The 27,245-nt window shown below is 36.9% G+C and overlaps 1 protein-coding gene across 6 annotated transcripts in view; it reads left to right on the top strand.

The window, feature by feature from the left end:
• The window catches only part of RAMP3 (receptor activity modifying protein 3), a 58,659-nt gene that overhangs the window by 10,929 nt on the left and 20,485 nt on the right, over positions 1 to 27,245 (top strand). Inside the window, exons 2-4 of one of the 6 annotated variants that reach the window (XM_068674824.1) lie at positions 7,282 to 7,326; positions 9,174 to 9,306; positions 20,884 to 21,024. In XM_068674824.1, the coding sequence (XP_068530925.1) occupies positions 7,282 to 7,326; positions 9,174 to 9,306; positions 20,884 to 21,004 (299 nt within the window). In that variant the 3' untranslated portion in view covers positions 21,005 to 21,024. Of the gene's footprint in view, positions 1 to 7,281; positions 7,327 to 9,173; positions 9,307 to 11,783; positions 13,878 to 18,416; positions 18,539 to 20,883; positions 21,025 to 27,245 lie in introns of those variants that run through there. The other 5 variants (XM_068674825.1, XM_068674822.1, XM_068674819.1 and 2 more) reach the window with 5 other exon arrangements.

Here is a 27,245-nt window from a genome sequence, read left to right as displayed (position 1 = left end):
TCTGTTAACTGTTTCTCTTCTGTCTACATTCCTTTAACAGACCTGGGAAACTGTTAACATGGATTAAAAAAGAAAAAAACAAACAAACAAACAAACAAAAAACAGAACTACATGTATTTGTCCCACACGAGATCTCCCACTCACTGTCAGCACTGAGAAAATTCCTGAGTTTTCCTTTTGAGTTCAGCCCAGTAAAAATCTTTTCATATGTGCCACATTGCATGCTCACATCCCCTAGTTAGCCCAATGTTCCTTCCCAAAACCAGATTGCTTTGTAGTGTGTTACTGACATGTAGGAGGAGTCAGAGAGCTGGGTTGATACTATACTTTGCTGATGCACCAACAGATTGATCTACCCTGCTGTTTACCTTGCACCTGCATGTCCATGTGCTGATACAGGCATGTTTCTTTTGGGGACAATTTTGAATGCAAGTTTGACACTTTTTTTTTTTTTTTTTTCAAGTACTATATTTATTGCAAGCTTCTGTTTATTTCCAGCATCCTTCCTTTGTGTTGGATTCCTGTCATCACTTGGCTCCATGAACTTCAGTTGCCTCATTTCCTCTGCTGCTTTCACACTATATGGTGATGTTCCTGTGTCCTGTCCTTGTCCACCCTCCCTGTCCCGGTCCTTTTATAAGGAGAAGTGTCAAAAGTACAGTTAGTAACTGAGAACAAAAGGTAACCTTCTGAGTCATATATATTGTAGTGAGGATTATTTAAAGATTAGCAGGTGGGACTACAGTTTTTGTACCAATAGCATTATTTTTCCTTTCGTACTTTTACAGCACCCCCTAGACTTGAAACAATGCAGACATTCGTGTTAGTTTCCTCTTAGAGGGTGGGCCACCTGAGAAGATGTGGTTTATTTTGCTGTAAGAATGTGCTTATATTTCACTGCATAGTGGGTAGAGGTACCCAGCTGGACCACTTTTTGAATGATGATGGTGAAACAAGTGAACAAGTTCAATTGCAGTTGCCTTGCAGGGTGGGGAGACCTGGCATGCACTGTCAGGGAGTGGGAGAGCAGGGCTGGCCTTGGGTGGTAGATCAGGGGGCTGCAGGTGGTGCAGAGCTGTTGGGAAGGCTCAGGGTCAAGTGAAGTGAAGGCTCTGGGAATATCTTTGACTTGCTTATGTCCTTGCATAACAGAGCAGAAAAAAAATACATAGGGAGATGCAAACATTTTGAAATTCTAACTTATTGTAAAGGGGGAAGTATTCTTCTAATTAGCTTAACCAGGTGGTAAATTAATATATGACATATCTATGTATTTTAAAAGGTCAGGTTTGCTTTTACAGCCTTTTTCCAACATGTTTTCACCTGTAACTTCCTGTTGTTTGTTTCTTGTGCTGTAGGGTTTGAATCACGTTCATTAAGATTGGGTAGAAGGCTGGATTTGCTTGCTTATTGCTCATGTGCTTGTCAGGACTGTCAGCACATTATAAATCCCCTGAACAGCCTCACCAGGTCCCCCTGAACCCTGTGTATGGGTCTGGGGTCCACATTCACTGATGTTCACCGTAGGTGGTCTGGTCCTAGCACATGTTCTGGCTTGCTGTCAAGCTTTCCTGTATGCATTATGAACCTAAGTAGTGACTCACTTTGTCTCCCATTCTGCCTCTGGCACTATTTCCTCATTTATGTCCGTGCTCCCTGGTTTGTCCCCTGCCATGCTGGGGCTGTTGGGACATCATGTTATCCACTCACAGCTCTGCCTACCTGGCTCAGGCTGGAGGGCAGCATCCCATTGGCAAGGGTATGACCTGCACCATGGTCACCCCAACTTGTCCCTCTCACACAGCCCTGCTCCTGCTGCTCCCTGATAAATGCCCTGCTAATGCTGTGCATAATCAGCCTGGCAATTGTGAGTGGTCCCTGTGCTTTGCCTGTGAGAGTTTGCTTCAGAATGGACAGTCCTCAACAATTTTTGCTTCCCTGAGTGTGTTTCAGGCTTTTTCTCTTAGCATAAGTTTATGCTTTGCACATCTATGTATAAATTTAATGCTAAATTATCACTGTTACCTCTGTTGAGGGTTTAACGTCCTGGTGGGATTAGCTGGAATAAGAAATGGGCTCAGAGAAGTGATTCCACATATTAAAAAAAATGACCCAGAGCTGCAGTTTGTGGGAGTATGAAGTAGGCCTAAAAAGACAGTAAGGATAAAGACTTAGATCCTTAAGCATGGGCTGCAGCATGGAGAGGACCAGCCAGATGCCTAAGGCACTTGAGCAAGGTGTATGGTGTGGATCCTGGGAGCAATATGACCTTATGCTTTCACAGCCCTTTGTGAAGCTAACACTGGTGAGACTCTTCTCTTTGAGCTGTAGGCAGTGGCATGGCAGGTTTTAAGCTAAATCTGTTTCAGTAACTTGGTTGTCATGTCTGCTTTCGCTTTTGGTAGATGGGTCAGCATATGACAGCGTCAGATCCTTAGTGAACTGAGATGACTGAAACTCAATGAGTGCACTTACACGCTAACTAAGGATCATCCCATTTTCTCCCAACAGCTGGTGCAGCAAACCTTAGATTGTAGCTGGAGGTGCGGAAATGATACATTTTTTCATGTTTCTCTTGCTGTCAGGACATATTTCTGCTCTGGGAGCTCCGTGGCCATATTCTAATTAACTATACTTCTGCCCTTCCTTCCAGCACTTTGCTTGAGCTGGCATTACAAGCCTGTGTGCTCTAACATAATGCAAAATAGTAATAGAGAGGTGTATGTTCATCTGCCTTTAGGAAATGCTTACTGTTGATAGTTGCCTGAAGGTAGGTATGGAGGTTATACAGAGAAGGTATAAGAAGGTACGTTTGACAAAATATATTTGAAGGTTTGTCTTACAGTCCTCTTATTCAAAGGTTGTCATTGGGAAACTCTTTATTTTTTTCTCCCAAGACACCCCATCACCACAAAAAGTTGTGGTAAATTGAGGGGTGAGATAAAAGTGGATCCAAAGTTACCCCAGATGTGAACTGGCTCCTGGTGCCTTCTGTCTGCCAGGAAGTCCCAGGAGGGCTCAGGTATAGGATTGTCATAAGCTTTCCCATCAAGTTTCAGGACTGCTCAGGCTCTTCATAATCTGAGGTGTCTTGAACACATACATTTGAAAATTCTCCCATACAGGGCTTGTAGAGAACTCTTTGGAAGGCAGACACATGACGTTTGTATTTTCTTTCTGTATTTATACAGACTCCAGTGCAGTGAGGTTCTTGAGTTCATAAATGCCCATGACAACAGATAAAGAAATCCTACCCAAGCTGTAACAAATATTTTTGTGGTATAATAGGGTTACTTGTTGACGTTGTGTCAGAACATAAGTGCAGTAATTTCCACATGATTTTTTATTAGATTAGATACCATAAAGTGTCTGTGCATTCCTGCAAGAAAACTTGTAACAGCATAACTTTAGGTTTAAATAAAAGATTGCTGAATTTACTGGCTATGCAACAGGTAACGTTATGTAACATTTAAATAAATACCTGGAAGAACTTTAGTACAGTTCTGTAAGGTTGATTTGCTCAGTATTTAAAACTAGATTTATAAAATAAATGTGACTAACGAGATTTGATCAGTATGACAAAATTATATTAATAGAATTTGCAAGTCTATTCTGCATCTCCAACAACTTACAGGTGCATGATTGAAGAGCAACAGATGTCATTTCAAACTGTGGTTTTAATTGCTGTTATGAACTGTGTGTCAGAGCAGTTCTTACATAGTAATGTGCTGCTATTAATAAAACTTCAGATTCTGGAGAAAAGTAGATAATTGTTTAGTGGGTAACTCCCAATGCTGGTCTGATGTCTAGAAACGTAGTTATAAATTATATCATGGTGACTGGCAGGATCCTCTTTAAAAAGAGATATAGAAGTAAGTGGGGTATTGACTTGAGGTTCAACTTGAAGTCAATATTTTTATTTTTTTTTTATTTTTTATTTTTATTATTTTTTATTTTTATTTTGGTGAAAAACATGATGGAGAAGAAATACATCTATGGATCAGACCACAGAAATTTCAAAAATTTCAAAGCTGATTGTATCCCAGACAATATATGTGTAAGAGTACACTGCTGTAATTGCTGGTGAAAAACTGCACAGTGGTCAGATAAAATAACAATTACTTCATGTCTACTTTGAGGAAGTATTGGAGCTTCTCAAAAATAGTTTTATCTATTTTGTCAGTAATTGCAGCATTCACAAGAAATGTTAAGGCAAGGGAAATTAATATTCTGACACTTCCTTCTTATATACTTATACAAAGTCTTCAGAATTATTATTACAAAATGATTAGTGTAACATACAGTAGGATGTACACACAGCAATCCAAAGGTTGTTTCTGATCTATGAAATAGTTGTGATGTAAAGGCTATAAGCCTCTGAGAAAAAAGTAGCAATGAATAATAACAGTATATGAGAAAAATAAACTTAAAGAAGTATTTATCTATCTCACAGCAAATCAAGTTTCTACACTTGAAACATTATAGACCAGTTTCCCTCTTATGTATCCTAATGGTGAATTTACATATTTCTGTGGATCCCATTCTGACTTTCTTTTTTAATGTAAAAATGGTGTCTGTTTACAGGATAAGAGGCTGCAATATAGATCTAGCATCAGTGTTTTTTTTTTTTTTTTTTTTTTTTAATCTTGTACAAGATTTTGAAGTAGATTGCTAATAAAAGCTTGTTATATATTTTTTTTTGTTTTTCTTATTTTCTACTACTTTATCGTAGTTTACTTATCTTTTTCTTAAGAAAGGCTCTTCAAACCTATTTTCCTCATCTGTACTGGTGCTTTCCTTCACCTTTCTCAGGCTCCAAGTTGATGGTCTTGTAGTATGATTCCACTAACACTAGGAGCAATCATATCTTCTATTACAGTATATGGAGAAAATGGAAGGCCATTGCTGTAATCTATTATTGACATGATTTAACATGCAGGCAAATACTACAGTTAAACTGAACGTCCCTTTTGTTGGTTCAGGTAGGAGTGTATGGGGATGTATTTTGGCAACTGTTTATTTTGAGACTATGGCAACATCTTCTTGCAGCAGTGACCCACTCATTTTCCCATGTCTTACCTAGTAATGATGTATGTTGGTATCAGTCTTTCAAGAAATAAACTGAACTTCACCATTCCTAAAAAGGGCTGCCTGAAGGGTTATGTTTTTTTTCTTTTTTTTTTTTTTTTGTGTGAAAATTGTCACAACCAACAAATTATAGTCTACTGATTAAATCTTTATTATGAGTTGAACATCTGAGAGCAAAGAAAACAATGAGGCTTGAGCACCATAGCATGTGTCAGTGTTTATTGTTGTTTTACCCTTATCTGAATCTATGTGGACTCCTTTGGTTTAGTATAGGTGTGAAACATCCTGTGCTACTCTGTTTGTATCAGATCAGAAAGAGCAAAAAGGAAGTTTTTCGGTGACCAGGGGAATCTGTGATGAGACCACAAATCTGTGAGCCTTTATTTTGTACACATCTTCTTTTACTGGTTCTCTCTCATTGTAAATTGTGTTTCATTTACCTCACCAAGGTCTTGTGAGGATCACTGCAGCAATAACTATGAAGGATATAGATATCAGTGGTAGGAAATAACATAGTAGGAATTGCAGTCTGTGGTCATCAAGGGGACCATGTATGATAGTGCATCTAGGTTATTTCCTAAGAACGGGTGGGTTTGGCTTCCTCATAGAGTGTGTGCTTTAAATTTGATCTTCAGTTTTCTAGACTCGATAAAGCACGTTTTCAAGTACAGATTAAAGAAAAAACTATGCAGAGAATCAAGTATATTTACTAATATAATAACTAATGCCCTTGAAAAAAAAAGGCCTTATTTATGAGAGATATGACCATCAGAGTGTATAATAATATTTCATCTGTGTGTTTAAATGCAAAAAAAAAATCTGATACATGGATTCCTGCTCTTCACAGTTTCAGTACATTCTGGTTCATTGGTAACTAACACAGAGATTATAGCTTGTCTGGAATAACAATATATTCCGGGTAAGGACCTAAATTTTTCTCAGATGTATGTATGTCACAGTTCACTTTTAGCAGTTGAGAGCTTGGCATATTTCAGTGAAGACAAAGAATCAATATGATTCGGACTGATATTCTGCGACATATATCTTGGTTTATTTTATTGGAGTGACATGCTGGTTCTTAAAAAGGAGCAGGAGGCAACCATCTGTGTGAAATTACTCATTTCAATTCTGATGTAAGGTTAACACTATAAATATTTGCCAGCTTTTTTTTTTTTTTTTTTTTTTTTTCAGTAGGAGATCAAAAATAATTGAAGCCACATCCCTCTTAGCTATGTTTGTGAAATCCAAAGTGTGGCTGGAGCTGTGCTAACACAGTAGGCTTCTGTTAATTTCATCCATCTGGATGTAGTGCAAATTGATGAGCAGAAGACTCTCTTTGTTAGAACAGTGTGTGTTTCCCTTTGGATGTTCTTCTGACATACCTGGGTTAACATGACATCTGCATGAAACACTTAGGGTTTTAGAACTCTTTTTTTTTTTTTTTTTTTTTCCCAAATTGCATAGCTCCTTTGTGTAAAAGGTGGAGAACATGAAGCACAGGATTACATTTCCAAATGCACAGGGAACACATTTTTGATGAGGATTCATGATGAGGGTGGTGAGGCACTGGAACAGTTTACCCAGAGAAGCTGTGAATGCCTCATCCCTGGAAGTTTTTAAGGCCAGGTTGGATGGGGCTTTGGGCAACCTGATCTAATGGGAAGTGTCCCTGCCCAGGACAGGGTTAGTGAAACTTTGATCTTTAAGGTCCCTTCCAACCCCAAACTATTCTGTGAATCTGTGCTTGCTTAACTTTAATAGCAGAAGGATTTTTATGTACTTTACAGTTTAGAATGTGCAGTTGACCTACATTTCAGGTGGATGCTTTAGCTTCTCCAGCTCTTTCATGTTAGTAGTCTCAAGAAACTAAAATAAAGATGTTGCTGTTCCTTATTGTTTACACTGGAAATTACAGGAAAGAGTGGTATAGACAGACCCATAACAAGTCTGTATGAGTCTCCCATTTAAAGGATAGATAAATAGCGATTTAAAACATAAAGTTCTCTAAGTACTCATTTTTCCTTTCAGACTTACTCTTTAATAAAACCAAATCTAATGTTCAAATTAACATTTTGAATATTCTGATATTCTGTTGAACCATGAATTATGTTCAAGTTTGCTTGTATCTACATTAATTCTTTTAGATGATAGAATGAAGCTATCTAACTGATCTCTTTCTTTTCCCCCTTCTAGTTAATGGTCTAATGACGCTTGGATTAGCAGGTGAGGGATTAGCAGGTGAGTTTTACTTCTAAAATTCAAAATTTACAAATTTTTGTTTTGTCAGGGACAGCCATTTGAGAAGCACTTTATTTTATCTCATTTCAATTATTCAACCTTTAAGCATTTTTTTATAGTCAGTCTTGTCCACTGGCTGTATGAACAGAGAGTGTTTCAGTATTCTGTAAAGGTCAGTCTCAATAGAGATGGCAAAATTGTAAAATTATTCATAATTTTGAATCCCTTTGGCCAGGGATTTAGACAGACTAGTATGTTGTCCTATTGTTACTGTCAAATGTCTCTATCAGAGCTTCTCTTACAACCCCTGCAAAATACTGAAGCTCTAAAGAGAGCAAATCAAAAATACCAAGGCTATGGCAAATTCACTTTAAATACTCCATTGAGAAAGAGCTGGAGTAAATTGTCAGTATACATTATGTAATGGAGAAGAAACTTGTATTCTGTTCAATTTATAGGATTATAAATCAAGTGATAGTTGGCAGTTTAGATTGCCGTGCTAGGAAACTCCGCATTGCCTAACTTTTGTCCAAGCATCAATGCAGGATTTAAGTTGTCAGACATACAACTATTATATCTGGTTTTGAATTCTGTCCAGATTTAATATTCATCTGCACATCTAGCATTGCAAAGTGTAATTTATAACTGCTGCAGCTGCCAGATCAATTTGTGCGAATTCTTAAATAAAAAGGTTCATAGTATCATGTTAACTTCCAGAGGATAAAATTATACTCTCCTTATTTCATAATTGTCACCATTTTTGTCACTATTGATTAACTGTAGATCTGATTTTTTTTCTGACGTTGACAAAGGCTTAGTGTCAGCCATGAGAGCTATGCCAATCAGATGTACTGAAGGAAGTATGGGCAGATGTAAAGGGTTTATTCAGATGGTGCCAATCAGTCATTTGTACACCTGGACAATGAATACTGTTTGTGGCCAGTATGAAACTGTAGGCTTAGGGTCTCAGGTTTAGGATGGGCTGTCTAGTTATGAATGTGCTGTTGTTTAAAAGCTTGTTTTCATGCTTTCAACAGATATGATAGCTGTCTCTTGATTTACATGTGGAATTAGTGAGTCAGTGACTTCACCATCTGAAGTAAGCTGTGATAGCTTGAGTTAAATCAAAAGGAGCTCCTGTCTGGGCTCTGAAGGAGCTGTCATCTTCATGAGTGGGATACATAACATGCACTTGAGGCTGTTTTACAGTCACACATCCCATTTTGAATGGAGATGTTCAAGTTTCTGATTGACAGGTTAGTCTTGATAGGAAGTATGAAACCAACCAAGCCTCAGTACACTGTTGAGAGTGAGGGCTATGTCTGACTTCTCTTTAAGTGAAGACTTGCATACTTCACCTGACTGTGTTTGGCCAACACAATATAAAATTAGAACATAATTAGAAAAGAGGGAGAAGTTGGGAGAAACTTTGATTATCATTGTGAAATTTCCTGACAGCCTTAAGTTACTAGTATTTGTTATTTATGTAGCAACTGTGAATGAAGTAACTGAAGCTGAGGAAAGAGATAGAGAAAATGAAAACCATAAAGCAGTATTTGGTTGTCAAGTAGGCAGCAAGTAAGATTTCTTTTTTCATGGAAGAAGGTAGGATTTCAGGTTCTCTGGAGCAGCAGAGAATGAAGTGGGAAAAAAGCCACCAAATCTTTTCAGCAATGATGGGATCTTACTTTCAAACTAATTAATACAAGGAAAAGAAAGGGAATGTTAGGTTTAGGTTTCCAACAGAAAGAGACAAGCAGAATTATGTGAAGGAGTTTGCAAATTATGTGTTTGTGTTTCTTCTATTCCAATATTTGACATTTAAGGTGCTTTCTTATCTTACCTAGGTGCACATCAACAGACTAGACCCTGCAATGAATCTCTGATGTTAGAAAAGTTGCCTGCCTGTGGAAAATACTTTGAAGAGATGATGAAGAAAGTGGACTCCAAAAAATGGTGCAACCTGACAGAATTTATCAAGTAAGAGTTTGAGTTTTGATAGTTCTCACTATACAACAATATTTGTCCTTATGAACAAACAAACAAAAAACCCTGATGATCTCAAATACTTAGAACAGTGAACAGCATAATATTTATTAAGGATGTGCAAGTTCTCTAAAACAGAATAGTTTGGACATCCCTATTTTATTCCTCACATATAACAGGCTAGGCTTGCCAAATTTGGGCAGTTCTTTTCAGGAAAAAGTTCTACTCTACTCAACATCAATTATATTGAATTCAGTGAAAGGTGTTTTTGTCTTAGCCATTTGCTTGCCTTCATGTTGTTATTCAGTTATGACAACAGTGAAAATTCATGATAATACTTCATCAAGGAATAATTCCACTAACACTCCTTTCTTCAGCTTTTTATGTCAGAGCACCTTTCAAAACAATTTATGTTTGGTGCTGGATAGCTTTATCGCATAATGGCAGCCAGGATTTATTGCTATCCCTAACACATGTAAAATATTTATGTTCCAGACAAATTAAAATCCTCCTATATTTGGTTCCCACTTGCATAGGGCTAAGCTGTAGCTCCTAAGTCCCTGCAATGTGGCCCCATGAACACAGGTAGACCCATTTAACTCAAGTGTGCATAATAGAACACATTAATGAAAACTAACTAGTGAGTTAATCAACACTAGCTGGTATTATTTTTACCTCAGGCAGTTGTTTTTATATTTACTTTATATTTCATTGCATTTTAGACAAATGTTACTTATATCCATGTTTTTTTTTTTTTTCTTTTTCTTTTAAATTACTAAAGCAATGTACTTTTAAAATCATGTAAGTCTGTTTTCCTCTGTGCAGTTCCCTCTTCTGATTCCCTCTTCCTTCTCAGTAAGAAGACAATAACATTTCTTCATTCACCAATTCAGAAATCCACCTCTTGTATGAAACTATCCTGTCCAAATGTAAAATGTGTTGTATTGAAACTGCTGCAGTTTGTATCTATGCCTGCCAGATAGCATGAAGAGTGAGTGCATTTTGTTTGAGTGACCATAGCACTGCAAGACTGACAGCAGTGAGGTTATCTTATCTCTATTTCTGTTTTGTAGTTGCTGGAGCTATTTAGACATCTCTCTACAAAGCTGCACACTTCAAACTCTATTCTGGAGGAAACTCACAGGGCTTGTGTAATTTGTGGCATTTTTGGCTTTGTGGAGCATCAGCTTCTTCGATGCATGTCTGCTCATGCATAATGCTTGGTTTTTGGAAGTGCTGAGTACCCTTCACACCAACTGAAATCAGAGGAAACTGCAGGTGTTCAGCACTTCAGAAAACAAGAGTCGAATGTATTAGCTCTGGTGTGATACAAGATAGCCTAATGCAGAACATCTTACTGGATTTGAAACTGCACTGGTGCTGTTTTGAGTGCTGCTCTCGAGGCAGAGTAGATGCTGCTGCACCTGCCCCAGCTACATTCTTGTCTCATATTACCTCTGATCTTTTCTCCTATTTAGTATCACCTCATGTGTATTATGCAAGATCTTAGCCAGCTGATAGACATGATAGGTAATGAAATGTACTTCAGTGCTATGTGTTAAACAGTTCCCTATGTTTCCCTATGACTGATATCCATGTTGAGATGTTCCATCTGTTTACAGTATTTCATAATTTAATCTTACAACTTAGACGTTTTTCCCTTAGGACTTTTATTTGCACACGGTGGGTGACTTTACAACCTTTCAGCCTTTTAAAGGGTAAAGTCTTAAAGCTCATGGCATTGGAGTGAAAGATGCATTCATGAATTTACCCTCTAGCTGTGGGAAAGAGCACCAGGAGTTAAGGGAAGTAGGCCCTTCTTGTCCAGCTAGCAAAAATTGCATTGAAATCTGACAGTGGCATCTGTATACAAAGAAAAAGTCTTGCAATACAGGTACTGCAAGTACAAATACCTCTATGTTATAGAGCAATAATTTTAATGTTGCAACTCATAGAATTATAGAATGAGTTGGATTGTACTCATCTAAGTAAAAAAGTAATTTTATTTATTTTGAAGGAAGCACTGTAGTTTTGCCCTGTTTGATCTCCTTTACAAATGTATTATAATCATGAAACTGAATTCTTTGGTGATATCTTGTTCATATTGGTAAGTATCCTTAACTAATGGGATTAATTGCTGGAGAGAAGGATGCTTACAGGAGTCAAAGTATTAGACTGCCTTTGCAGGTGAAAAAGCAAGCAGCTTTTTGCACACCTTGTGCTAAGATTTCTTCAAGAGTTTAAGTATTCTGGTGCAAGATTTTTCCAAGGTTTGGAGGACTGATGTTTCTGAATTCTCCTGACATTCAATTAGTTAAGAACCCTTTGATAGGGTTAAAAATGCCTTTGTTCTTTGTGATAGTACTTCCCCTTTGGTGTTATTTTCATTGCCTGTACAAGAAAATTCCTGCTGTTTTTTTCCTAAAATTACCTGTCAGTCTGAAGGTTTCCTCATTTTTCCTCATATGCAGCACTGGAAGAAGAATGCCATCAATTATTCTGCATTATTTCACTGTTTGGCCAAACAGTCATGAGAGAGACTTCAGTGACTTCAATTTGCTGTCACTTAATTTTACTGCAAGACATTCTGACAGTTCTGTTACTTATTTCCCAATTTCATTCTTAACAAACTTGTATTCTTTAAAAACCACACTTCTGGCTAGTTTTAAAGAGATGATGCTGTCATATATGGCAACTGGTACTGGAAAACAAAATGGGACTTGTAATCTCTGAAGCTGATCCTAATCTTGCTGAAAATATATAGCAATCACATATCAACTGCAAAACATCAGGATACCAAGTAACATCTTACAGAAACACTGTCTAGTAAAATTTTCCCCATCAATTTTCCTATTTTTCTGTGAGGATTCATACAGAAATTAGGATACACATTCTCTGGGTCATATTGTCAAAAGTTTTTGAAAGCTTAAATATATTAAGGGTGCAAGTGGGGTTTTCAAATATTTTCAAGTTGTTTAGACACATGGGTTTCAATGGTTCATGTTTGGACACTGGAATATGAAGGGCAACCAGAAAATAGAAAAGTACCCCCCCCCCCCGCCCCTTTTAATTAAAAAAAAAAAAAAAAAAAAAAAAGCCTGGAGACTGACAAAAGGGAAGGGGATCAGTCATTTCCAGTTTTGTTGATGCTTTTATGTTATTTACAAATAGCTCTGAAGATAAAAACATGACTAGGTAGTTAAAATGGTGGGGAATTATAGTATGCAACTGAACAATCTGGTTGATTGATTGGCTGCTGTGGTAACAAACACTATACAAATGTAGGAAATACAGATCTACATGGCATGTCAATGCTAAAAACTTTAGTACCAATTTGTACTGAAAAGTGACATATATAAAGAGCTTTGATTAATTAGAAGCTTTTACTTAGTGTATGATATCAAGCTTTGCTAGATTAACATGTGCTATTGGTTAATCCTGCACTGCATTTCTTAAAGACAAAGAGCTGTACTACTTTTTTTCACAAGGACTCATCCAGTAACTTGATTCAAAGAGACCATTCACTAAAAAAAACTGTCCAAAAAAAAATGTTATTGTAGCACAGTCCTGTCACCTTTCCTGATTTTACATCATTATCATCTCTAGAAATTAAGTATTTTTAGTGGTAGTGATAGGGCTAATGGCATTTACATACTTGCGTTATTTACGTACTCCTTTTGTTGACAGATCACCAGGCACCTCTGGTCAGAAGTATGTGGATTTCCCATTGATTTGGGCTTGTTTATTTTTTTTTTCTGCAATTAAAAGACTAAAAATACAGAGAAATAAATAATCAAGGGGTCACTCCTGGAAAAATGAAGATGGCCACAATGTAGCTATTTAGGTATAAGCCATCTCCTTTCTCTAATTCAGCTGTTAGAGTTATGTTGTTATGTTTATTTTATTGAGCTGCCAGAAACATGCCTTTTTAAGCAAAAGATGCACGTTGTGTTTTGGAGACACTGAGAAGCAAATGTCACTAAAGAGTGCAATCCTATAACCATCGTTTAAGCAAATGTATTTGGAAATAAAAAAGAGGGCAGGATGCTGCATGATTCTGGACAGTGAAAGATACAGTGAAGAGAGTATCCTTATGTTTCCCATTAGAGCTGACCAATTTTTCCAATGTAATTAGGGATAGTGGTGACAGATGAGTCCAGAAAATGATCTTCCTTCAAAGAAATTCCTTTCAGCAAAGACAAATGGATGCCTACTTGTTTTGTATGTGTCTTTTGCTGCACAGTTACTCATCTTGTATCCTCACACATCTTGTCACTCCGAAAATCCTCTATTAAACTGAATTTCAGGAGAAGCATGACAACTTGGAGTTTTAAGGAGCACATCCCCAAACTAATTTCTCATGGATAAAAAATAAAACTATAGAGTGCTTTTCTTTTTAAGCTGAATCAATAAATGAAATAACAATTCATAAATTAATATCTAAAAGACTGTTATGAAATTCCCAGTGTTTGAATCTGCTGACTGTTTCCTGAGGGGACAGACCAGCCTCATTTATTTGGTATTGGACTGAAATTGAGAAATAAAGGATTTGATTTTTATCTGTATTGTCTGTGTTAGTCATGTGTCATCTATTTCAGTGTAAGGCATTCTGTTATTTGAAGCCTGTATTACTGTTGCAACGGTCATTTTCTTGGAACAGTCACATACCTGTTTCCCTGGGAGCTCCCAGCCAATCATTCTGTGTTTGCCAGCAGTGGAGTAGAAGGCTAGGAATGAAACAGCGATTTATGTTTTGGAAGAGAGTTCTGACAGGGTAGTATATGTAAGGAGAATGTTTTTTTTTTTTTTTTAATAAGTTATAAATAATAATTTTTATTTTTATTTTATTTGTTATTTCAGCAAAATAATTAATTGCAACGGACTTGTTCCTGCTGTTCCTATGTTTCTTTTGACCCCATCATGTCTATGACCCAGAGAGACCCTCAGTTTTGCTGAGATATGGCATAGCTTTATGACACCTGGAAGATGTTACAATTCTGATTTTTCTAAAGTTTTAAATTTGAGTCCTTAGCACAAGATGAGAGGGAAAAATTTGTCTTTAGCTACATGTCCAAAGCTGACAGATTGCAAGTAAATGTGTATCTGACGGAATTCTATGCTTTGGCATGAGCATGGTCTGAGGTCCATCCCCACCCTGATCAATTGTTTTCTTTTCAATACAGCTTCAGTGTAGTTTTCTGAGAACCCTTTACATCAAAAATGAATTGCATAAACAGAAGCAATAGGCTTCATTCCCACTGAAATTTTCTAAGAAGATCCACCCATGTTCTGTACAGATGTTTAAGATTTGAAAAAGGAAAAAATATGTATATGACTAGAGCCAAATTTGATCTAATCTTCTGAAAAAATAATCCTAAAGCTGTTGCTCAATTTTAAAGTTAATATAAATTTTGCCTATTCGAGTTTGACCTAACTAAGCTAATTATAGAAGTGACTAGTTTGCAAAGAAACATGGTCAAACATTAAAAGAAAGCCAGCTGACATTAATATCAATGGGAAAACAAACTGTAGAAGGAAACAAGATGATATTCTATGCCCAAAGTTCCTAAATCTTTGAGCTAATAACTTCTCTTGACTGAAGTGGGGCAAATGCCCTCCAAACTGAGACATTTTCTTGGTCAGTTGTGAAAGTTTTCTTCATCTTTCCTACTGACTGCTGCAAGAAGTCTCATCCAGATGATGACTGGTGATCACATCCAGCTGCTCATGTCAAAAAATCTCTAAAAGGGGAATATGATGTGAAAATCTTAGAAAATCAGTGGATTTGTTTTGCAGCTAAGGTGAGGGACTGATTCAAGTGAGCTAATTATGTTTCACAATAACGTATCTCATACTTAGAAATTGGATACCTTAGGCTCATTCTTTTCAACATCATCAGAGAAACATAAATTCTGGATTTCTGCATTTGTATTTCTCACATAAAAGATGGAAAAGAACAAAAATGATTGGTAAAACAGGAGTATACTGTAAGTAAAGACCAACTTGTTGAAACACTGAGTGCATGTCTCTAGTGTGAGTGATGGCTCTTGCTCCAGTATAGACCTGGTCACCTACATAACTACATCTAACACTAGCAGGGCACCCCTGAATGAGAAGAGCCAGTTATTAGGAAACACTGGCTGTGGGGCCCTGAGGTGGAAGTGAGGCTTGCTGGAGCTGAACCTTTGAACATCCAGCACGTGTGTGATTTTAGAACCAGAATAGTACTGATTTGAAAGGAGTATCATTCTTCCTCAGTTGTGATGCTTAGGGCAATGTGTGCATTTTTGTGTGAGGATTTATATCTCAGTAGACTCATTAATACAGTGGTTATGGTTTATTTTAGACAAATTCATGCTAAAATGTTGCAAATCACAGATGTGCTTGCACAGCAAGAGTTCACTTATTGTTGCCGAGTCCCTGGATCATCTTCTGTAATGTTTTTGAGTAATATTCTATATGTCTGAAAAGAATTCTCTTATTTCTCTGAAGATTTATCGGGAAGAGAACCAAAATTCCTTATTTAGCCTGCTGTAGCACTTCCCAGTTTTGTCATCCCAGATTTCATAGAAGAAAATACTCTTCATCAGCTTAGTGTCTCTGTTAGTGAAGGTTAAAGAAGCCTGCAGTTTATGTGACCTCTTATTATATGTAGTTTATTCACCTTTAAATGTTTGGTGCTCTGGTATAGAACAGAGTGTTATGACACAGTACTATTTTCTTTTTTAACAGGGTCTTCCTTCAGGCTTCCACTATAGACATAGCTGCTGCTTTTTTTTTTTTTTTTGTGCTCTCAGTGAAATGCAGATAATAATGATATTTCATCTGTTCTTCCTGTGTATTTCTTTTTTGTCTCTTTAGATATCAAAGCTTAAAATATTTTTATATGAAAAAATCCTTCTAAAACCTCCTAGGTCATGGCAGCAGAGGCAAAACCAGGCTGGTAGTAATTGCCCCCAGTAACCTTAACCTTTTATGTTCCTTCTGGGACTCATGCCTTTCTTACCAAAAGCAAAGAAAGCAGTTTATGGGCTATAGGTTCAGGAACATTAAGGTTGGAAAAGACCTCCAAGATCCTCTGGTCCAACCATCCCCCTACTACCAATGTCACCCACTAAACCATGTCCCTAAGTACCACATGCAACCTTTCCTTAAACACCCCCAGGGATGGTGACTCCACCACTTCCCTGGCCACTGCCTGACTACTCTTCTGAGAACTGTTTCCTAATTTCTAACCTGAACCTCTCCTGGCACAACTTGAGGCCATTCCCTCTAGTCCTATCACTAGTTACCCCCAGCTCCCCACAACTTCCCCAACTTCCTTTCAGGTAGTTGTAGAGAGCAATAAGGTCTCCCCTGAGCCTCCTCTTCTCCAGACTAAACAACCCCAGTTCCCTCAGCCGCTTCTCACAAGACTTGTGTTTCAGGCCCTTCACCAGCTTCATAGCCCTTCTCTGGACATGCTCCAGGGCTTTGATGTCCTTCTTGTAGTGAGGGGCCCAAAACTGAACAGAGCACTTGAGGTGTGGCATCACCAGAGCAGAGTACTGGGGGACGATCACCTCCATGGTCCTGATGACTACACTATTCCTGACACAAGCCAGGATGCCATTGGCCTTCTTGGCCGCCTGGGCACGCAAGGCCACATACAAATTAGTTAGGTGCTAACAAGTAAAATAATGGGAAGGGCTATCACATCTGAGCAGTTGTGTTGCTATCTTGCTGGTAGCTGACAATTTTTCATTGTAAAAATAGTAATCTATTATTTAAAAATGGGAAATAAACCCTACAGTTTATAAAATCTCAGTACACTACCAGATGCATATCTGTGCTGAAAATGTGTGTGTTCACCTGCTCAGCTCAGTTTGATCAGCTCTAAATGTGAAGGTAATGCAAAGGCACAGCTTTTCCCTGAATGAGGTTATATTAGAACATCTTTAAGAGGAACTGCATTTCAGGTGAATCTCCATTACTTCCATATAAAAGATATTTGCTTTGTTTGTATTGTTTAGATAAGAGTATATCCTGATGAATGTAAATAAAGTGGTTTGTTTGAATTCAGAGACCAGGATTCCTTATTAGGCAAGAATGTTTATTACTGCATAACTGCTTTCCTCCTGACAGATGCAGTGGCTGAAACATGGTTTCTTAACACAGTTATGTATTTATTCCTTCACTACATAGGAGAGGGAAAGACTGTTCATGCAAGTCATGGCTGTGAAAATGAATCTAGGTTTGATAATTCCAGATGACAGTTTTTTTCTCTCTTTAGTGTAAAGTTATGGCAATGTGCTCCTATATCAGTCTGCTGTGGCCACCTTCACCACCAAGGTGATGAAGAGCACCTTCATCACCAAGATGATGAAGAGCATTCAAAAACATCAACTTTCTAATAAACTATTCTAAGTATGACTTCTGACTTTTAAGAATTTATTAAAGAAACTGGCATTTATGAATGCTGTGAAAACCTTGCAGATGGTTTTGCTTATAAATCCAAAGCCATGGCTGGTCTGCAGCATACTGTAGAAATATCAATAAAATCATAGAATCTGTTTGGAAAAGGCCTTCATGATCATCAGATTAAACCTTCAACCGATCCCCATCACTAACATACACACATCTTTTAAATACCTCCAGATATGGGGACTCCACCGATTCCCTGGGCAACCCATTCCAACACTTGCCCACCCCCTCCGTGAAGAAGTTCCTCCTAATTTAAACCTCTGGTGCAATTTGAGACTATATTACACACTAGCAAAGTGTTATTTTCATCTGATGTGATTACTTGGGTTTTCCAGTTCTGGACACTGAAAATCTTACTTTTTGGAAAGAAAACCTCTCTTAGAAGAGCTTTTTTGAAACAGGTGAATGGGTTGAATGAAAAAGTATAAGGACAAATTGACCAGTTGTTTAGGAGGCTGCACAAACTTCCAAGAGTTCAGATTTGATGAACCCAAATAATCTTATTTGTTACACATATACCACAATATATGTTACAATTGTAGTCTACAAAAGCTTCAGCTCAAGGATACCAATACTGAGGAATGGGTAAAAGAGAAAAATTTTATTTTTGTATAAAAGAGAATTTTTTTTTTTCCATCTAGGATAACTGTTTCTTTCTTGTTAAATCAATGGAGACTCTAGGTCTGCAACTGAGATAATTATGATGACTATCATACCAAAGTAGTGTGCTTTTGCTGCCCATTCTCCATCTCTATCAAGGCTGGTAAGAGCTGAGACCTTCCTGTTCATCATTTTACAGAGACTTTTGCAAATCTTTGTGAAAAGTTTAACAACCTATTAAGAAAAGAGAGGGATATTCTGAGCCTGCTACTATGTACAGAAAAAAAACTTAATTACCAATAGTTGCAAACTCATCAATTTTTAATATCAGATTTCAAGTTTTCAGTTTCAGTTTTTCAAGTGCTTTTTTCAATGTTTTGACATTGGTTACATTTATTTGCCATTACTCAGTGTTTTAAAAAAGAGAGTGAAATCTGGCACTTGTCATTTACCAAAAGGTCACCAGTATAAATATTGGTAATTTCTTCTTATAGTTAGCAAGGCTGCTGTGACTTAAATTGATCTGATGATATAATTCTGTGATTCTATACTTGTCCTACCTTGTGCATGCAAGTTACCAGCTTGCATTAGTCAGATGCATCCACTGTGGCACAGATCAATTTGAGTCACAGTAGCCTTGCTGAAATATTGTAACTGATGGTCTTAACTTCACTGTTAAAAACTCTGTCAGAACAATGCTTACTTTACCAAATCATTTAACAAATATTTTAATGTATAAGAATATAATGATCCTAATGATTAAAGTCACTTGTAAGAAATTAGCAATTTAGAAGTGATGTTGGAAACCAATCCCCACTTATATGTAAATCTTATGATTGTCAGCTGGTATGTCCTTTCAACATCGTTCAAGCTGTATTTGAATTTTATTGTGACAAGATCATAGAATCATAGAATAGTTTGGGTTGGAAGGGACCTTAAAAATCATCTAAATCCAACCCCCTACCATGTGCAGGGACACCTCTCACTAGACCAGGTTGCTCAAAGCTCCATCCAGCCTGGCCTTACACACTTCCAGGGATGGGGCATCCACAACCTCTCTGGGCAACCCATGCCAGTTTCACCACCCTCTGAGTAAAGATTTTGCTCCTAATATCTAATCCATATCTACCCTCTTTTAGTTTAAAACTGTTACCTCTTGTCCTATTACTGTAGTCCCTGCTAAAAAGTTGCTCTGCATCTTTTTTATAAGTCCCCTTTAAGCACTCGAAGGCTGCAATAAGGTCTCCCCAGAGACTTCTCTTCTTTAGGCTAAACAACTCCAACTCCCTCAGCCTGTCTTTGTAGGAGAGGTGCTCCAGCTCTTTAATAATCTTTATGGCCCTCCTCTAGACCCATTCAAACAGGTCCATATCTTTCTTATGCTGTGGGCCCCGGAACTGAATTCAGTACTCCCAGTGGGGTCTCAAAAGGGCAGAGCAGAAGGGGAGAATAACCTTCCTCGATCTGATAGATACATATATATATATGTATATTATGTATATATGCGTTATATATATTATATATATATATATAAAACGCATATATACATATTATATTATTATATAATTATTATATTATATATATATATATAATGCATATATACATATTATATATATATATATATTATTTTTTTTTTCTGTGCATCCCAGGATAAGACTGGCATTCTGGGCTGCAAGCTCATGTTCATTTTTTTGTCCACTGATAGCCCTGAGTTCTTCTCCACAGGGTTGCTCTCAATCCACTCGTTGCCCAGCCTATATTCATGTTTGGAATTACCTGACCCAGGTTCAGGACTTTGCACTTGGCCTTGTTGAACTTCATTTGGTTCATATGGGACAGCTTCTTCAGGCTGTCAAAATCCTTCTGGATTTTTTTGACAAAACCCTTCACTCTATCATGTTGACAGCACCACTCAGCTTGGTTTCATCTGCAAATTTATGTGGGTGCACTCAATTCCACTGTCCATGTCATCTACAAAGATGTTGAATAATACAGGTCCCAGTAGAGACCCTTGAGGCACACCCGTCATCCCTTGTTTCTACCTGGACATCAAGATGTCGTCCACAGAGTTTTGAATGTGAACATCCAGCCAATTTCTTATCCACTGAGCGGTCCATCCATCAAATCCATGTCACTCCATTTTGTAGACAAGGATGTTGTGTGGGACAGTATCAAAAGCCTTACACATATCCAGGTAGATAGCAAAAATGTTGAATACCTCTACCTTTTCCGTGTCAATTGTAGACAGTAATCAGTAACAGAAAACAATCCCCATGAATCTTATTATTAAAGATAACATTTCAATATAAGCAATTTGTAAAAATTTTGTCTAAAGTTATTTGGTGGTAAAATAATGCGGCATAACTGATAGACTGGTATCAGTTATTCAATACAAATTAATTCACAGTATGTTTTTAGAGGCAACAAATATGCAAAAGAAGATAAATATGTTATGAAAATGAATACTCAATTACAAACATTTATGGTTCTTCTGTTTTGTTTTGCAAGACAGTTTCTACATGCTTGTTTTTCAAATGGATCCACCATGAATAATAGCAATAAGATTAACTCGTCAGAGGCAAAATTTGGATTTTCTTGCTTCAAGCTAGATGTATTAGTCGTGTGGTAATCCGTTGACAGCACAACGAGGTATGAATTAACAGTATCCATTTATTCTGTATTCAGGGTCTTGTTTCAATTACAGAATTTTATTATATAATGATACTTAAAATAATAATAATAATAAAAAAAGTATTGTACATGGTTAATTGACAAGGTTCTGCCTTTTCTGTTCACCCTTGCAAATGGTATATAATTCAATGTTGGAAAGTAGTTTCAAGACAAGAAATGCTGTGTTCTGCACTCTTAAAGAGATCACTCACCTTTTCCAGCCTATTGAATAATTTGCAAAGGGCAAATAAATGTGTTACTATCTCCATTGATTATCTTGATGGCAATGTATAAAATGACTATAGTCACTAGGAAAAATGATACCCAAGAGATACAGCAGCTTTGTAAAACTGAGGATTTTCTTATATGGTAATAGCTGAATATATAAGGTATGGAAAGAACAAAAGTTTCCAAGGCATGGTGGGTAGGTGAACAATTAAAAGCACCATTCTTTTCAGCTTTCAAGAAAACAATGTTTTACATTTCTCTGGGGTATACAGATCTCCTTCACACATCTCACTGACTGCTGACGTTGCCCATTTCATATTAAAGTGATTATCATTTCATAACATAGACATGTTTTAAGAAGAAGAAATGTTAAAACAAACATTTTGGTAACATGGATAAGAGAGAAAGATATAAGAAACTTTTTCTTGGATTTGGAATAAATCAGAATGAGGAAGGGTGAGGAAAACTGAAAGAAAGAAATCCACCTTCAATGGTGTACAGGCTACACCTTCAAAACTCATGGGAAAATATAATCATGTACTTGAATAATTGTTAAGCAGGACTTTTCTATACACAGCTTAATCTTTATGCTATCATTTTCATTCCTTTCTAATGGCGTTACTGTTCCTCTAATTCTGTGGTTAATTTTTCATCAGTTTTGGTCTTGTTTGTGAACTGTCCATGGGCAGATAGCAATTTAAATAAAATGTTTGTTACTCAAACCTGAAAGTGAAACCACTTTTTCATTAATTTGTTACATAGTAGCAATAACGCTACTCTACTAAGAATAGTAGATCTGAAGTTCAAGGTCTGTAATTTTAAGATCTTAGTTGCCTGACTTTTAACTCTATTATTTAAGGTACGATTTGAGCAGAAAAAAACTGGCACTCTCCTCCCAAAACAAATGCACTTTGTAATTAAAGGAATTTTATCTGTATGTATAAAACCCATAAGTTTTTCTTAAAAATCTGAAAAAAATCTATATTCTTATAGTGCTCAAAAATCAAGTAAGGAGGGGTATAGAAATTGTGATGGAAAGTTCTGATCAGAAGCAGATTATTCTTGTATTTAGTTTATTTTTCACCATACACACATGCAGCAATGGGTATTTCCTAGAGTCTTAGGCCTGGTTGAGCTGTGATTTTTGTTCTACAGCTGGATATAATCAAATGTTTCTCTCCCCTGATTCCACTTTAAGATATCATACTCTGAAGTTATAAAAGGCGTGTGCTACTTTGGACTATGTGAAATCTAATAACAGCTTCTACTCAGCAGATGACACTTTAACAATGGAATCTGAAGCAGTTGTTTGTAAATGAAAGCTGAAATGAATGTGGAGGGCTCCCATGCCTTTTGTTCCTTTTTTCCCTGTATTTTTTTTTCTTTTGGTCAGAAAAATGACTAAATTCACAGGTGCCTTTTTGAATATCTGTCTGGAGGGCCAGCTGTGTAGTGCTGATCTGGATTAGAGCCATATTTTTCTACTTCTAAGTCAGTTTCATTCATGTACATGGGAAGAAAAGCCTAGAGCTGTTGCAATGATATGAGGAGTGTGCTGAGAATTACTAGCTCAGAGCAATACTACCGGGCAATACTACCAGGGAACTGGCTCTTTCCTCATGACTTTGGCTCCTCCACAAATGTTGGAGGACTGTATTGAATCTGATCAAGTGTTCATTTTGTAAACATTGGTAGAATACTCATTATAGTATGATTGCTGGAGTTGGAACATTTTGAGAAGAGTGGTATAAAATAAGCTGTTATTTTCAGGAGTTTTATGAAATGAATTAAGAAAGTGACTGATGTGTTTGGGAGAAAGCAGAATTGCATCAGCAAATGTCTGATGCTAGGGACTTACCTGCATACCTGTATGCAGTTAGTGCATTTGCACTCAGGTTGATTGGAGAGATAATTGTGCAAACAAATGGTGACTGATCGTAGTATCTCAGGAAAGGAGGTAATCTTGGGTAGATACAAGGAAAGCATATTGTTTGGATGGTTCTCTGTCATTGATGGTGGCATATTTGAGCATAATTCTTGAATAACTTGCTTTTTGATGACTCTCTTGATTCAGGTGTGGGATTCATCTATCCAGTGTACTAGTTGTCCTAGACTTACTTCCTAGCTAATAAAAGCATAAGGAAGACATCTTAAAAGAGATCATATACATCATGCCCTACAGTTATTCCACTGTCTCCACTGACTATAAGGGCATCCCACTTCATAAGTGTGTGGAAGTTTTGAAATCTAACCTGACAAAAAATAGTGTGAATGTGTCTTCAAGTGGTGTTAGTAGCTTGGATCATGGCCGTTGTCAAGTTAGCAAGACCTTTTTCTCCTTCATTTTATTTTCTCTTTCTTTCCTTCTGATGAGTAAAATGGTATAATATTTGCTTTTAAGCAAGTTTCAGTGTGGGACCAGCGGAGAAGATGAGCCCACTGCTTCTCGGGGTTCTCATTGCCTTCATGCTTGGGCTTTTGAAGGATACACACTAGAAAACAATAATGATGTTCTTAGTGAGACTGAAGGGGGAGGCAAAGCTGGTGGGAAAGAAGAAATTATTGGTCTTTATCTGCTTTTGCCTTTACCTTGACATATGAAATAATCTGAGTTGTATCGAGAAATAGCTGTTTGTAACAGAGAAAAAGCAGATGAGGCAGCAGAGAATGTGCATCTGTGATTTTTGGCACTGAAAAGTATCTATTAGATGGTCTGATTACCTGGGTCTGAATTCTGGTGTACTTGTTCCCTTGACAGGTTCTAATACAAGGATTAAAAATTTAGATGTAAAATTTTAAATACTAGATGAGTATAGTGACACAAAAACATGATTGAAATTCTTTACTATGAGGGTGGTGAGGCACTGGAACAGCTTGCCCAGAGAAGCTGTGGATGCCCCATCCCTGGAAGTGTTCAGGGCCAGGTTGGACGGGGCTTTGAGCAACCTGGTCTAGTGGGAAGTGTCTATGCCCATGTCAGGAAGGTTGGAATTAAATGGTCTTTAAACTCCTTTCCAACCCAAACCATTCTGTGATTCTATAATTCAAAGATGTATTTGAATACCTGTGCCAGAAACACGTCATCTCCTTTCATGAGAAACCCAAGAAGGTGAAAGGATTTCAGTAGTTAACCAAGGTGACAATAGTTTTGAAACTTAATCTTTGAAACTTGGTTTTAAAGTTTTCATTTAATTTACAGAAGCACAAGCTTGAACTGTTTGATTCCAAGGGGTAAATATGCAGTGTTTCATGCTACTTGTAGTGAACTGACATTGTTTGACATGTATGTTTGTGGTCCAGGAAGCAGTACAAGTTTATATGACCAGGGTGTTCCCTAGCACGTTATCTGGCCAATTGTATTCTTACAAAAAGGATATTTTAGTTGTGCTAGTTGGAATTGTCACACATTAATCCTGTTAATTTCAGAACTATACCTCACTTCTTTCTTTTCTTTCCTCCCTTTTCTGGTTTTCGTACTTTACATATAGGTGTGTCTTGTGGATATATGTTTTTGGAAAGTTAAAAAAAATATCTAAAGAAAATGCTCTGAATTCAGATACTACTTTGAGGGGAAAAATTATATTGAAGATATCATGTTTTTACATGAAAAGTGTTTGCAAAGTTTGCACCAGACAATAAGAGGGTGAGACACTAAGAAATAGTGAACAAGATATTTGATGAGCACTGAAAACACAGGCATCAAGTCTTGATATTTTTGGTATCTGTCCAAAAGGCATAAGTTAGAGATCAGTGTAAGGGACTAGTCATACTGAAGTAGACGCTCAGCATTTCATGGGTCTTGAAAAGCAAACTAAAAAGAGAAAACAAAGAGTCACTAAAAAAAAAATATATATCTTTGGAAATAAACTCTGTGTGGGTCTATAAAGATTCTGATGTTTACTTTTATCTGGTTAGCATGTCAACGTTGCAGGTGTACATGTGTTAGCAGATCATCTGAGCAAAAAAGCTGTTTTCTACTAGCAGGCTATTCATCTTTCTGAAGTAGGTATTGTTCCTTGGCAGAAGAACTTTTCTGCTGGGTTTGTCCAGCAGCAGATAACCCAGTTTTGTCTCTCTGAATTCTGTGGTTGGAGACCGTTAGTGGCAGAAGAGGTGTCTGCAGCAGTTCAGTTCCCTGTAACTTGTTCTATGTACTTACTCATTGCAATCCCCATTCATTAGGGATGTGTCTATAAAAATTGTAGCATTTGATACCTTGAATTGAGTAAGAAATCAAAGTAATGTCCTTACTGCTAAACTGTAAATGTATTGTTTGTATGTACTGAAGATATTTTCCATGGGTAAAATTTTCCCATTGTAGAGACAGCAAAAAACAGAAGTTTTTTTTTCTTTTTCTAAAAACAGAAGTTTTTAGAGAGAACTGTCCTTAAGTAATACTTCTTTTTCTCAAAACCGTGCTATGTCACAGAGGTTTGGAAGTGCTCAGTACTTTTACAGAATGTAGGATTTAAATGCGTTCAGAGTCAGAGAGATTAAGCTTCAAAGTAATACTCTAATATGAATTGCACAGATTTTTGGGGAAAGTTTTTTCTTCTTTTCTTAAAGAAGAATCAGTGCTGAACAGCATTGAATTGTTCAGTATAGTACTCTCATATCAAGATAACTGTCCTCACTTAGGATGTTTAATACAATTAATTTATCTGAGCCATTCAGCTACCTAGTGCTTGTGTACAATTTCTCCTTTCCAATATGATTTTGTATGAAGCTGGAGTTTTGTTCTCTACTGACTGTTAGCAAGTGAATACCAGTTTACGCAAGGAAAGTCCATAGCTACCTGTTTTTTTTTTTTTTTTTTTTTTTTTTTTTTTTTTTTTTAAATCTTGGCAGCTGCATATGGGAGCTAGAAGATAAAGATAATGATGACCGGGAAACCAGGAAATAAGTGATGATTATAAGAATTTATCTGTGGTTGTGGTAGGGGTTTTTAAAGATGCAATGTCACCATCTGACTTATAAACTTTATGCAACCAAGGTTTTCCACATACAGGAAGGGTTTTGCTCAGTCAGAATACTCTGGGAAGGAAGACATATATTTTGTAACAGTATGAACTCAAATACAGCTTTCATGAAGATTGTTTAGTGTCCTTTCAGTTTTGTTGTCTCTGACCCTTCTTACTTGAAGATATCAAGCACCCTTCCTTCTGTTGTTAGCTTTCATTTACATTCAGCTTTGTTTTTCTTGAAAGACTGGGGGAGCAGTAGCAGTCTTGGAACAATGAAGCTCAGTAATCTTGTACAAATGTTGCTATGACATTCCTTATTCCTTAGATTCTGTGATACTATTTTGAATATAAATGGGATGGGACTTGATCAACAAGGGCAAATACCAGTTGTCTAGATGATGTGAATCTTGTTATTTTTAATTTCCAAGTAGTGCCAAAAACACGACTCACTTTGCAGAAACATAAAAATACATTTACTAATAAGAATGGATGTTCCCTATTGGCTACTGTTCTGCAAATGATCTATTTATTCAAATGAGATCAAACAGGTTTTCATCTCATCCATATGAGTCATTGCTTTTGGAGTAAACTAGGAAACTATGTTTTCTTAGAGAAGTAAAAGGAGCCTCACAGTGGATGTGTCCACCTAGAAGCTTCATTGCCAGATGGGATGTAATGTCAGCTCAACTGACTTCATTTAAACCACATATATTGATAATAATACCAGTCAACTCCATAGACAAATACAGTTGAGCAAATCTGTCTGCAAAAATGAGGTACATGAACTTGTTCTGAGGCACATGTAGGTAAAGCTAAACCACATCTAATATTCAGGCTGGCTAATAGAAAGTTACAGTGTTGTAATTGTGTTGCACTGTTAGTTTAGTGGCTCAAGTATAAACAGATCTACGTACTGAAAAAGCATCTTTTTATTTATGAGTCATTTAGTATAGGAATAGTGGTTATGGACTCATGTTGTATAATTATAAATACTGGGAAAGTTTCTGT

Source organism: Anas acuta, chromosome 2 (genome assembly GCF_963932015.1).
Source record: "Anas acuta chromosome 2, bAnaAcu1.1, whole genome shotgun sequence".
In the NCBI taxonomy this organism is placed as follows: domain Eukaryota; kingdom Metazoa; phylum Chordata; class Aves; order Anseriformes; family Anatidae; genus Anas; species Anas acuta.
This window is presented reverse-complemented; position numbering and strand designations above follow the sequence as displayed.